The sequence below is a fragment of the Mangifera indica genome, chromosome 20, assembly GCF_011075055.1.
Source record: "Mangifera indica cultivar Alphonso chromosome 20, CATAS_Mindica_2.1, whole genome shotgun sequence".
Taxonomy (NCBI): Eukaryota; Viridiplantae; Streptophyta; class Magnoliopsida; order Sapindales; family Anacardiaceae; genus Mangifera; species Mangifera indica.
This window is the reverse complement of record NC_058156.1, coordinates 640,468-653,832: the sequence shown is the minus strand read 5'-3', so window position 1 is coordinate 653,832 and position 13,365 is coordinate 640,468. Positions and strand designations below refer to the sequence as shown.

General features: G+C 33.9%; 3 protein-coding genes across 4 annotated transcripts; 2 read left to right on the top strand and 1 right to left on the bottom strand.

Annotated features, from left to right (window-relative positions):
- The first annotated feature begins 885 nt into the window (after positions 1-885).
- Positions 886-4,674, top strand: LOC123204666 (endoglucanase-like). The gene is made up of 7 exons (XM_044621447.1): positions 886-1,134; positions 1,222-1,434; positions 2,168-2,446; positions 2,896-3,048; positions 3,137-3,245; positions 3,821-3,987; positions 4,134-4,674. The coding sequence occupies exons 1-7, from the start codon at positions 910-912 to the stop codon at positions 4,479-4,481; spliced, it is 1,494 nt and encodes a 497-aa protein (XP_044477382.1). The 5' UTR covers positions 886-909; the 3' UTR covers positions 4,482-4,674.
- A 1,037-nt stretch (positions 4,675-5,711) lies between these two features.
- Positions 5,712-7,261, bottom strand: LOC123204281 (WRKY transcription factor 22-like). 2 transcript variants are annotated; one of them, XM_044620892.1, is made up of 3 exons: positions 6,589-7,261; positions 6,392-6,508; positions 5,712-6,300 (listed from the first exon to the last, which is right to left on the bottom strand). In XM_044620892.1, exons 1-3 carry the CDS (start codon positions 6,942-6,944, stop codon positions 5,946-5,948), a joined length of 828 nt encoding a protein of 275 aa, XP_044476827.1. In that variant the 5' UTR covers positions 6,945-7,261; the 3' UTR covers positions 5,712-5,945. The 2 variants fall into 2 exon arrangements, with proteins under 2 accessions (XP_044476827.1, XP_044476826.1); XM_044620891.1 differs by having other exon boundaries at positions 5,712-6,312; positions 6,589-7,235.
- A 2,185-nt stretch (positions 7,262-9,446) lies between these two features.
- On the top strand, positions 9,447-13,184 carry LOC123204718 (DET1- and DDB1-associated protein 1-like). The gene is made up of 4 exons (XM_044621513.1): positions 9,447-9,764; positions 12,024-12,084; positions 12,524-12,585; positions 12,682-13,184. The coding sequence occupies exons 1-4, from the start codon at positions 9,681-9,683 to the stop codon at positions 12,760-12,762; spliced, it is 288 nt and encodes a 95-aa protein (XP_044477448.1). The 5' UTR covers positions 9,447-9,680; the 3' UTR covers positions 12,763-13,184.
- Positions 13,185-13,365: the final 181 nt, after the last annotated feature.

Here is a 13,365-nt window from a genome sequence, read left to right as displayed (position 1 = left end):
ACTTGATTTTAAACTCAAATTGACTCAAATTGTTGATAGTAATATTGATAAGAAGAAAAGTCATAAGAGAAAATGAACGAGAATCATTGGAGAAAAAAAACTCTAATAAAGAATTGTCAATAAACTTTCAAACTCAAACTGAAACTCAAATTGTGCAAGAGTACGTGATGACTCACTTATTTTGACATTTGAATCCTCTTGCACTTCTCTTAAAACTTCACGCAAAGCCCCATTACTCCATGTCTCTCATCAAATTCTCGAAGCGTCCTGATACCCATAAAAATTTTTGCTTCAAATTTGTAAATTTTACCAAACTAAATCTAACTTAACATGTCACAACAGAAAAAAAATAATGAAGCTCTTCCTTGTACACAATGAGAATAAATGTAATAAAACCATCACAAATTGAGCCGACGCAGATAGGTCAAAAGGGATTAATTAACCCTCCTGACTTTGAAAAAAATTTTATTTTGATATATATAAAATCAATAAAACTATGTGTACCCACTTTAGGTATACAAATGTGTATACATTTATATGTGTCATCATGTGATTGAATGATTTTGAATTAAAAATAAAATAATAACTAATCATATGATGACACATATGAGTGTGTATATATTTATATACTCAAAGTAGGTACACATAGTATTGCTCATATAAAATATCGCTAGTCCTCTTTAATTTTAAAAAAAAGTTTTGCATAAGTAAAATATCAATATAACTCTTAAAATTTTAGATTGATCCCATCAAATTTCACTCTCATATATTTTACTTTAATTTATCTTAACCTCTTAAATTTTATTTCTGAGTCTGCCATTTTAGGAAGGGTGTTTCTAGCTTGTATCTCTATAAATACCAACCAGTACAAACTGAACTGTGCAATTCTATACAGAGCTACAATTAATTATGGAACAAGGTGGATTCTTTAGGCTGACCTTGTTGTTCGTCTTGGCTAGTCACAATGCAATGGCAACAAGCAACAAAGGCTTGTGCTCTTCAGCTTTTGATTACAAAGATGCACTTGGCAAAGCCATTATGTTTTTTGAAGGGCAGCGGTCAGGGAAGTTGCCGTTAAGCCAGAGGGTAAAGTGGAGGGGAGACTCTGCACTCTCCGATGGCATGGCTGATAATGTATTAATGTTTTTTTTTTAAAGTCAATCGAAGCTAGTTTGGCAGAGGTGAATTCTTTGGCTTAGCTAGGTAAACTTTTGGCTGCAGGTTAATCTGATAGGAGGGTATTATGATGCTGGAGACAATGTGAAGTTTGGATGGCCCATGGCATTTGCTGTGAGCTTGTTGAGTTGGACGGCCGTTGAGTACCCGAAAGAGATCTCCTTGATCAAGCAGCTTGGCTACCTGCGAAGAGCAATTCGATGGGGATCAAATTTCATATTAAGGGCTCACACTTCACCCACCACACTGTATACTCAGGTCCTTTCATTACTCTTTTTTTTTTGTGTATATATAAGTAATACTCTAAGATAAATCCTGTATTGACAAAATATAAGAGAGATATTGAATATCTATAGATATCCTATATTATTTGAGGATGGTAAAACAAGACTAGTTAATAGAATGTTAAGACAAAACTGATTAAATAGTCTGTGATATCTAAATTGTTAAGATATGTTTTGATTTATAAAACCCAAAAATAAAATTTCAATAAATTCCAAAACGAATAATATATTGATAGTGAGCAAGACCATTGAACAAGAATGTTACAAGTGGTATAAAAAGTACTCTATCCTTTTCTTGAGTGGACAAATTCGCAAATCCGACATCGAACATGAGTGATTAAATAGTTAATAAACTCTTAAATTATCAAAACGTGTTTTAATTTATAAAACTCAAAAACAAAATCTTAATGGATTCCAAAACAAACAATATATTGGTAGTGGGTAAGACCATTGAACAAAAATATTACGAATGGTATCAAAATTAATGTGCTCTCCTAGTAATTCCCACATTGTTTGCGGAAGACAAGGGCAATCTCAATGTCCTATTTAGGTGAATGTAATACTCTTAGACAAATCCACAAATCTCTTATAGTTTGAAAATACAAAGACAAGATTGATTAAATAGTAGTTGATGTTATATGCTCAGTAGATTATTTTACTTGAGGTGATAATTAATTTGAGGTTTTTACTTGAATTTATTTTGATAGGTGGGGGATGGAAATGCGGATCATCAGTGTTGGGAGAGGCCTGAAGACATGGACACTCCTCGAACACTTTACATGATAACTTCTGCTTCACCAGGCACTGAGGCAGCAGCTGAGGCTGCTGCCGCTCTCTCTGCTGCTTCAATTGTTTTCAAAGCCGTTGATTACAACTACTCTTCCAGGCTTTTAACTCATTCCAAACAGCTATTCGACTTTGCGGACAAGTATAGGGGATCGTACCAGGATTCTTGCCCTTTCTACTGCTCTTTCTCAGGCTACCAGGTAATCCTAATTTGCAGGATTCATACCGGTATAAAATACTGAATTATAACTTTAGGATTATATGAATATTTAGAATACTAAACAATCTGAATTCATAAAGCCCCGATAATACCTGCATTTCAATGGCAAAGTATACTATATTGGTTTTGAAGAGACGTACTAATATATAGTATATTCATAGATTCCATTTAAAGTCCAATAAACTTAAACTCATATTAATATTGTCTATCCAGATTATAATCTTTAAATATATTAAACTAATCTTTATTGATCGCATAAGTTTATCTATAAATTATTATTGGATTATCTAATTAACTAGCGTTATTAAATTAAAATTATAACTAATATTACACCATGTTAGAAAATTTCTAACCGGAACTGCACGCATGCACACATAAATTTCTTTTTAACTCTGATTGCAAATTGAGGGCTTCTTAAACGTGAATAAGGATGAATTATTATGGGCTGCGGCTTGGCTATACAAGGCAACTGGTGATAACAAGTACTTGAACTATGTTTTGAGCAACCAAGGATGGAGTCAGGCAGTGGCCGAGTTCAGTTGGGACAATAAATTTGCTGGAGCTCAGATGTTATTAGCTAAGGTATAGAAGGCACAGAATATAATACAAAATTTATCCTTTTTGTTTCACAAAAATTGGCAAAGGAAGTAATAAAAAAGTTTCTGTCCAGGAATTTTACAATGGAAAGAAGAATTTGTCAAAGTTTAAGACGGACATGGAGTCATTTGTGTGTGCATTGATGCCAGGAAGTAGCTCTTTGCAGATTAAAACGACTCCCGGTACACATCTACTTTCAATGTAACATCTAGGTCTAATAAATCAGTCTATGACTATCACACAAGCCATTACGATTTTGTTTTTCAGCTGCTTACAACTCACAATATGTTTTGACAATCTAAGATGTTATATGTCATTTAACTAATCTTCTACTATTATATGCAAGAGATATTTGATTTTGAGTTTTACAACCTAAAATACTTTATGTATGATTAGATTTGAATTGAGTTAACTTAGTTTGATAGTCAGCTCAACAGTTAAACTCAAAACAAACTCCCTTTATAAGAGTACGAGCTAAAATAATGTCATTTTAACTTATACATATCAAAACAACATCTATGTGGTCATCAGTTGAGGTATTGCCCTCCAGTTAAGCCAAACATAAGTTTGGTTTAGAGGAGTTTGCCTTTAAAAGCTTATAAGCTATTTGATTAATCTGTTGTTATCATTCCCAGATGATATGCGGTAGTCATGCATGCCCCCTTACATAAATATATAATCTTCTTTTGAGGGGCTTATATAATTTTGTGCAGCTCCAAGACATTAACAGAACCTTAATTTTCTGGCATGTTTGTAGGTGGGCTTTTATATATTAGAGATACCAGTAATTTACAATATGTCACAAGCTCTTCCATGCTGCTATTTCTCTACTCCAAAACCTTGAATGAGGCTCATATAGGAAGACTTCAATGTGGTTCCCTGCTTTTATCTCCCACTAAACTCCGTGCCTTCGCAAAATCACAGGTATATTTCTAACCTCTCTATTAAATATTGAATGCAGTCCTTAAAACCATATGAATGGATAGCAGAGTCAAAAACCATTTTTCGTAATGCTGACAAAGATTACCTACGAGCTTCCGACTATTTAACTAGTGTTAAATTATTTCCAGGTAGATTATATACTTGGAAACAACCCCATGAAGATGTCATATATGGCAGGCCACGGCAGCAATTTTCCACTGCAGGTGCACCACAGAGGTGCATCCATTCCGTCAATCCGAGTTCTCCGAGGAAAAGTCGGTTGCCACGACGGCTACTCAAGCTATTACAATTCTGCGAAGCCAAATCCAAATGTTCATGTGGGTGCCATTTTTGGCGGTCCGGATTCAAATGACCAGTTCAATGATGCAAGATCAGACTACTCCCATGCTGAGCCTGCAACTTACATGAATGCTGCTTTTGTTGGCTCTGTGGCCGCTTTGCTTTCTCCAACCGAACAAACATGTGTGCCATTCTAGCAGGCTAACAAAAAGATCCCGATCATCTGGGGAGTCTGGCTAGAAGCAAAAGTGATATCTTATCGTCACTGCAAAAACTATATGTATTGAAGAAATAAAGCTGGAGCTTCTCAAAGTTGTTTATGCCTTAATTTGCCTTTGGCAAGGACTAAGGTGGAGTATTATCATTTGTTTCTAAAGATATTAGTATTATATATCGTCATATATATTATCAAATCTCTTGGTGTCTTGATTTATGTGATTATCTTTTCTCTAAAAGTTGGTGAAATTTTGATGATTATGATTCATCTATTTTGATACGATACAAGATGAGGTTTCCGTCGGAAAAAGAGGTTGACATAATCTTTTGGGTCGAATTATTTTTAAAATTGAATTAAACTTAAGTTAGCGAAAATTTCATTTGATTCGACTTATGAATTGGGAAATGGTCTAATTTTGTTTAAACTTAACTCATAAATTAATTTGATCCATATCAAATAATTATCAAAATGATTTCATTTTCGTTTTATCCAGTATTAGGTAAAACAACATAAATGACAAACTCGAATCACAAATCCAAACTGCAAATTCGAACCATGGACTCAAGGCATTAACTCCAACAAAATTGAGCTATTTTTCATTCGAATTAAATTTAAACTATCTTTAATTTGGGCTTGTCAAACTCAAACCAAATCACTTTTTATTCAACTAAACTTAAATCAATCATAATGACAAACCTATGACTTACAATGAGGTTGTTTTAAGTTTAGATTCGAAAAAATGATTGGACGCTATGAAATCTGAAATAGACTTCATGTATCAGAACTCAAAATAATCTTTAATTGGTATACGTGAAGGGATAAAACTTTTTAGGTGTAAGTGAGTTTTTTAAAAAAAAAAATGATATAAAAGATAACGTACATACTTATAAAGGGTGATTTGTTGTCAAAAGTTTAGTTCAAAAATATGACATTGACTATGATTAAACATTTTCCAAATTTAATTTTGTTCATTCGTAGCCCTATGTCTAATCAAAATTTATATTACACATCATCATGACTTGAATGCTTACAAGAAATATATAGCTAATTGAATAACACCGTGTTAGGCACATAATTAAGCAGATCCTGGATTAAATAATTAAATATGTCTAGCCAGCTGTAGTTTTTGCTTGTGGTTATGGAGTCGGCGTAGTGGGCAATTAGTCTCCAGAAATAATTTCTGAAAAATAACCTTAAAAATGCAAGTTAATTGTGAACAAATAAACAATCACCCTATATTCCTTGTGGTGGAGTTTTCGTTATAAACAAGAGCAACAAGAAAGCCTATCTTTGTCAGTATTTGGAAAACTGATGATCTTGGAACCGACTTTCTTGACTTTCAGAACTAACTATTGCCTATACTAAAAAGTTACAGATTCGTCATTGATTATATTATTGATAATACTATTCATAAATCTGATACTGTTTATCTATCCATGACATTTTAAATTAACTCAAACGAACTCAAATTAAAGCTTAAACTGGGTCCTTCTAAATCTTCCAAGCTTGAAAACAATTCATCGTGAAAAAGTAAATCCGGCATGGTGAATTCATTGTCTTCTCCATCTTTAGAAACGTGTTCATCCTCTTTTTTTATGCTTTCCTGGTGCAGAGACTCGTCTGTGGCGGCCGGAGTTCTTCGCATTGAAGACTTAATACGGGTGCTTCCGGATAGGGAGCTTCTCCGTGTTGGCTGGCCGTGGTTGTGCTCAGCAGTGTACGTTATGATAAATACACTTGGATCCGTGCTGCTTCTTTCAACTCGTTTTCTTGCTAAACATCCTCTTGAACTGCTGCACCTGTAATAGCTCCTGCATGATTCTTTTAGCTAAAATCAGCTCTTGTTTTGTATTTATTCATATATTACTAGCAGAAGAATAATTGCTTTACCTGGGATATGGTGATCCCTTGATGGGTTTCTGGCCGTATTTACGCCAAGCCCACAAATCAGCCGACAGATCTTCCACTGTCACCATTTTCACTTCTCTTTTGTGTTGATTCTTCCTGCTGAAAACAGAAAAAAGAAAAATCATAATCAATATGCAATTCTACCTTGACAATGGATAAGCAAGATATATTACACTGACCCTCTTCTTGGCCTGGCTGCTTGATCGGTATCAATGGTACCAGTTGAAGAACCAGAAAGAGACTGCTGGTTCACCAGCTTCTTAGGCTTTTTAACTTCAACGGGAACCGAAATGGAACTGGTGTTGAGACTGATTTGCGGATAGAAGGGCTTGTAAAGTTCATCTAACTCTGTTAAAATCGTTGTGGGTTCAGAAATATTAGGGAATTCGAAAAGGGCATCTTCTTGAAGACTCAAAGGAGAGAAACAAGATGGTGTGTCGTCCATAATAATGGAGGTTGAGGCCTCACCGTGGACGCTGCAACCTCGCACTATTGCCTGCAAATCCCAGTCCATGCAAACAAACTTGCTTATCATCAAGAACAAGAACTGATATTATACTGCTACAGTCTTTAGATTTACAGAGAATCCAAACATGGGATGATATTCATGACATACTTTGCTTATATAAAGCTGCTGCTTCGAAGATTTTTTTCCCTTTCAAACCAAATTTGCACCTCCATAGATTGACTTTTGAAGAGTCAAAGGATGCCAACTTGGAAAACTATCTAAAAAAACTAGGGTTTGGGACACATTCTTATCCCCATAACGCACTTCACGCTCATGGTCGTTTGTAATTGGCTTCTCTTTCAGTCTAGTCAATTAATGAACAATGAAGAAGATGAACAAGAAAATATCTGTTATATGCCAAACTTTTATCCGCAGAACACCTACCCGAGAAGCCAACGCCTAGAGAACACAATCTATTAGTTGATATTTTTTTTCATGTCATTTGCTCAAGGATAACTTTATACATTATTAACTTTGATTCTTACCTTATTTATTTATTGTGATGAATTAAGAAATATAAATATAACTAATAAGGTTATAACCCCTTTCTTGAATCCTACATAGTGAAGGGATTATTCAAGGGAGAGGTGAGGTAAAGAAGAGAGAAAAACAAAAAGACATAAAAATCAATTAGATATATGATATTCAGAATTAAATAAGCATTATCCTCAGTGATGGTGACTCTGATCGAAAATCAAGTCTTTCTCAAATCATTTCTCTTGCAGCTCTTTTACATACTTTGCCGAAACATTTTTCTAAAGCCATCAATGTCATAATCGTCAACATAAACTCTTGAATAGTATGCTAAACCACATTAAAAAATCATCCAATGTCCAACTTTAGTTATAATAATTTTATATCACCGTATGTAATGTATATCAAGTTTAGTTATCCAAATTCTAATGTCACTACCATAATTTACTTCACTCAAAACTCTTAATTGTGTACATCAAATAGTGACAAGAAATTTCATCAAGAATAAACATTTATGAAATTATTCCCTTTAAGAGGAAATTCTTATGCATGAGGTTTTTTAGTTTGAACGCTTATACATCAATGAAGCCTTATCAAGAATTGCAATTGGAAAATTTCAAAAATATCTAATGGATATGCAAAGTCACAAATCAAAACTCAATCAATTCTATTATTGATGTGGATTTAGGATGATGCAACTAGTGTGAGTGTAGACTTGATGGTCCATTCTCCTAAAACCTATAAGAATAGATAGGTTTCTTATTTATGCTCACATTCATTTTAGTTTAGAGTAATACTATGTATACCTATTTTAGGTATACAAATGACTATACATTTATTATGATATCAAGTGATTGAGTGTTACTTTATCTTTAATTCAAAATCATCTAATCACATGATAACACGTATCAAATATATATTTATTTGTGTATTCAAAATAAGTAAATATGGTTTTATTGTCTAGTTTATCCTCAAATTCATCGGCTCTTGGGGCATTGAAGAGAAGAGAACACATTTTCCTTTTATAAAATTATATTGCTCAAATTAGCATATAAAACATTTTCATTGTTTTCAAAGCAATACTCATATTATTTTCTTTTTGAATATCAATCTTCCTAATCTAACTCAAAGAATAATCACAATCTAGTATGGCATGAGGTTTCAATTTGTGTTTTTGAAATTCAAATCAGCTAGTTTAACCAATCCAACCAGGACCTAATAGCCAACCCGATCTAGGTCAAGTTTTGATTTAATAGTTGTCTTTAAATCAATTCTATCCATAGTTGAACCATAACACGCTGGATAGCAATTCAATTGCTAAGTCAGTGTAATCAAACCCTCATGTTAACATTAGCATGATGCATATAGGGATGCAATCAAACCGAATTGAGTGAACAAGAGTTTGACTTGATTAGGTTATAGGGAGAATTGAGCTTTTGATGTAAATTTTTGGCTTGAACTCATCTAAAAATATTATAGGTAAATCTCATCGTTTATATATTTTTCAATATAAATAGTATATTGATTGAACCAGTTAGACCGAGGTTGGGGGTCCCTTTGATAGTTAATGCCTGGTACCAATCTGGATTTGAAAGTATTGATTTCAAGGTCGTAAGAGTGAAAATAATAATAACAGTGACTGGTTATAGTGACTGGACCTATAAAATTATATACATAAATAATATACATAATTTTATATAAACATAATAATATATTACTGTATAATTGAGTGTTATCTAATTTTTAATTTAAAACTATTTAATTACATAATGACATATTATTATTTGTATACAAAATTATAAGAATAAATGTCATTTATCAGTAGTAAAATTAGTAAAATTAATTGAGTATTAGAATTTTCAGAAAAAAAATTTCGATTCGAGCTTATACTCAAATCAATATGATCCAATTGTTAAAATAAATTTTAACTATGAATAGATCAAATTTGTCACTTGATTCACGATAGGATTGGCCGGTCCTGTCCAAATTTAAAACAGTAACTGGAATGTCTGAAGATTCGATGATGAGTGTTCATATTTACTTCATTTAAAAGTAACGCAAACTCTGCACTAGGTAGCAAGTGAACCATGAGGTAGAGAGCACAGAAACTGGCCTGAAAGGAGAGGGAATAAATGTGAATTATCAGATTATAATGAAGCATTACAAAACTGTAATGTACTGTAAATGTAAATGTAAGTTGATTCTAGAATCGTGCGTGGCTTTGTGGGCTTTCTCTCCTTGTGCTTGTGTGCGTTTGGTGGTTGTGCCACGGAAACCAGCACTTTTGCAATGGGGTCTATGCTTGGTGACTGGCCCTCGTTTGACCCCCACAATTTCAGCCAACTTCGACCTTCTGATCCTTCCAACCCATCTGTACGTACTGAAAATAGCCCTAATCTTCTTAGTTTTCTTTTCTTATCGAACTCTCTAAATCATGAATTACAAAAGCTCTTGTTTTCTTTATTGATCTGCCACCAGCTTATGGAATAGTTCATTGCAGTTGGACATCATTCGATCCGTTAACATTGTAGATTCGTTTATGGGTGTTGCTCATATATGTTATTGGAGCTTAATTATGGGTTCTTTAATTGTTTTTGACTGGCTCATTAACATTGTGCTTCTCCCTGAGAATGGATTTTGTTTTGCTTTATATATATATTTCATGCCATTTTGTTTTTCTGTTATTCGAATTTTGATGCATTTCAGTTTGGGATGATGGGTTCCGTTAGCATTTAGTACAATTACAGTAATGGCCCCGTGTGATTACTCTATATGCTGCACTGAGTAACTTTTCTGATGCTGCAATATATATTTGTCTTTGAGGTTAATTACAGCTTCAGAATATGCATATGTTGTTTAAATCTTGTCAAGCTCAGATTATTGGGGCTTAATTATGGGTTCTTTAATTGTTTTTGACTGGCTCATTAGCATTGTGCTTCTCCCTTTGTATGGTTTTTGTTTTGTTTCAGTTTGGGATGATGGGTTCCTGTTGGATATAGTACGATTACAGAAATGGTCCTGTGTGAATGTTCTCTGTGCCGCCCTGAGTAAATTTTCTGATGCTGCAATATATATTTGTCTTTGAGGTTAATTGCACTGCAGAATATGCAATTTTTTTTTTTAAATCTAGTCAAGCTCAGATTATTGGAGATTAATTATGGGTTCTTTAATTGTATGATGGGTACTGGTGGGATTTAGTACAATTACAGTAATGGTCCTGTGCGATTTTTCTATGCGCAGGACTGAGTAAAATTTCTGATGCTGCAATACATAATTGTCTTTGAGGTTAATTACAGCATCAGAATACGCTTGCCTTTTTAATCTAGTCAAGCCATATTCTGGTTTTAACAATTGTCAAGAGGAGGGGCATCTTTTTCAAGAATTTGCCTGTGGATGCTAACAACATGACCAAAAAGTTAGATTTTATTGTGAAAATTTACAGTTAGAAAGACTGAATTTCAACTAGATTGAAGGTAGATACTGGTGAGATTGACAAATCAATTAACTTCTTTCTACTAGTTTTTGAAATTATAGTAACGTAAATGGAATTTGATTGTTTTTCTGTATGTACAAATTTATGAGAGTGTTGATGATTTGAGTCATGAAAGGGGTAAAAATCCAGTAAACTATGGAGATATTTACCATGGCCACTAACTGTCCCTTTCCTAAACCTACTGCATATTTCTCTTCTGCCTCCAATTGTTCTCCTTTCAGTCTCTGCCAAACTGGATCCTACTTTGCCTTTAGTTTTAGTCCATGTTTTGTAGCGACGACACTAAAAAATTAATGAATTCAAGGGATGTTTGTTTGAAAATTATAATGTTTGGCACAAGATACATGATTTGACTTGAGATTCCATATCTTACTCTTTCAGTAACTTGTAATGTTTTCTCTAGCTAATTCAAATGGATTGACAATTTACCATAAGCTCCCCCACCCCGCTTCTGCTGGTGTAGGTAGATTTATTTGAAAGCATGCCTTCCATAATCAAGCAAGATTTCACAAATGCACTGTTTAATTCCAAGACTCATATAGCAGTTTTTCTAACTGAGTTTATGGTAAATGGTAAATCTGACTTAATGATATTCCACAAGAAGCCCTTTAGATAATTGAACCACACCTGAAAAAAAGGCAGGATGGATGTTGAAATTCACCTTGCAGAAATATTGTCACAAGGAGCTCAAGAATGAAGCCCAGTGTGATTACTTAGCTGGTATTGTGTTTCATTGTTGCATTGAAACTGGTCCATCTACTGGGACCTTTAATGAATCAGTTTTGAGTTGTGGAAATGTTCACTTGATGTGTAATTGCTTGTAGCAACCGGCGCTTTCTAGTCAAGCTCAGTTTAGTTAAATGCAATAGCCATACATGCTCCGGTCCAGAATGCAGGTTGCAATGCTTTTCATTTCAGTTCATAGTAGCACCCTGCAGATTTGAGTGAAGAACTGCATAATTTACAGTACACATACACAATTTTTTTGGTTGAACCTCTTGTGATATTTTCTGGACGTAAATCACTACTTTGCTTTCTACTTAAGAGCATAGGGCGTTTCACTGAATGCCGTCTATCATTTTAATGATCATTCAAGAAATCTGAACATCTTCTCTCATATATATTTTTCTCTTTGGTAGAAAATGACACCAGCCACCTATCATCCTACTCATAGCCGAACTCTTCCACCACCTAATCATGGTAATGAGATCTTTGTATCTCCTTAATGTTCCTGAGTTTGTTCTCCTGATGGGTAAAGGTGGGTTATTCTTGATTTTTTGAATTATGCCTGCAGTGTAATATTTTAACTTTTGGTTTGATGCTAAGTCTTGATATTATAGATGGTTTTCTAATTATGTGATTCATGTTCCAATGTCTAAATATGGTTAGCCTAGGTGACTAGGTTTGCATTCATTGTTGTTCATTGATATTAGGAATTCACAACGATGTTAGAGAGATTCTTGTTTAAATTTTATGAGTTAAGTGATCAACTGTTGGTTTCAATGTATCTGTTTATTGTTGTAATTGTTGATGTTGCATGTGTTTTTGGAAGAAAGTTTTCTAAAAGAATCTGACCGTTATTGCATTCCTATGTAATGATCTCAAGTAGAAACTAACAAGCTAACACACTTTTTGGCAGTAATTACAACTGAAGTAAAAAATATTCTTATGAGAAATATCTGTCAGTGTGCTGAAGAGAAGGTTAGTGTTGATTTCTGATTTTTCTCATGTCACACAAGTACAAATTTTATAGCAAAAAACTTTTTCTGGAGGCTCTTTTTGTTGTTCTTGTTGCAGTTGAGACCAAAGAGAGCTGCCTCCGAACATCTAATTCTGGAGCGTGAATGCAAGCAACCGAGGGCTTCTACCTCACCCTAAAGCTTTTCTGCTTTAATTGGAAATCCAACAGTTCTATTGTCCATGTAGATATAAAATGTCAAATATGTGCTAAGTTGTTGTAAAATGATGCTTGATTACCCACCCAATTGTCGACCTGTGAAATTAGACAAGTACATTTTGAGCCTACAAATTACCCAGGTGATCCCTAAAAGAAGTTACAGTATGATACATGGTTTTGTGTTTCTGTGCCTTTGTTATGGTTTATGCGGTGAGACTGCTGCCCGCACCAATGCCCCATATGTTTATGGTGCAAGCATTGTTGTTCTTGGTGATGTACTTTATTAATTCAAAGTCTGGTTAGGGTTTTGTCTTGGGTGTGATTTGGTGAAGTAGAGAAATTGTATATATTGTCTATGTTGACTCAAACGAATATAATCTATTTTAAAGCTTCAGAAGGACAATTAGAAGTACCCATGTTGGGCGCCAATCTTTTTTTTCTATAATAAATTCGAATTGAGCTAATTTAGTTTTGAATTTAATTCTGTTCAAACAAATTGAATTCGAATTGAAGTTTCAACCCAACCCTAGTTTAAGGGTTTATTGACGTTTGACTCAACATTATTATTAACCTCTTTGATGTTA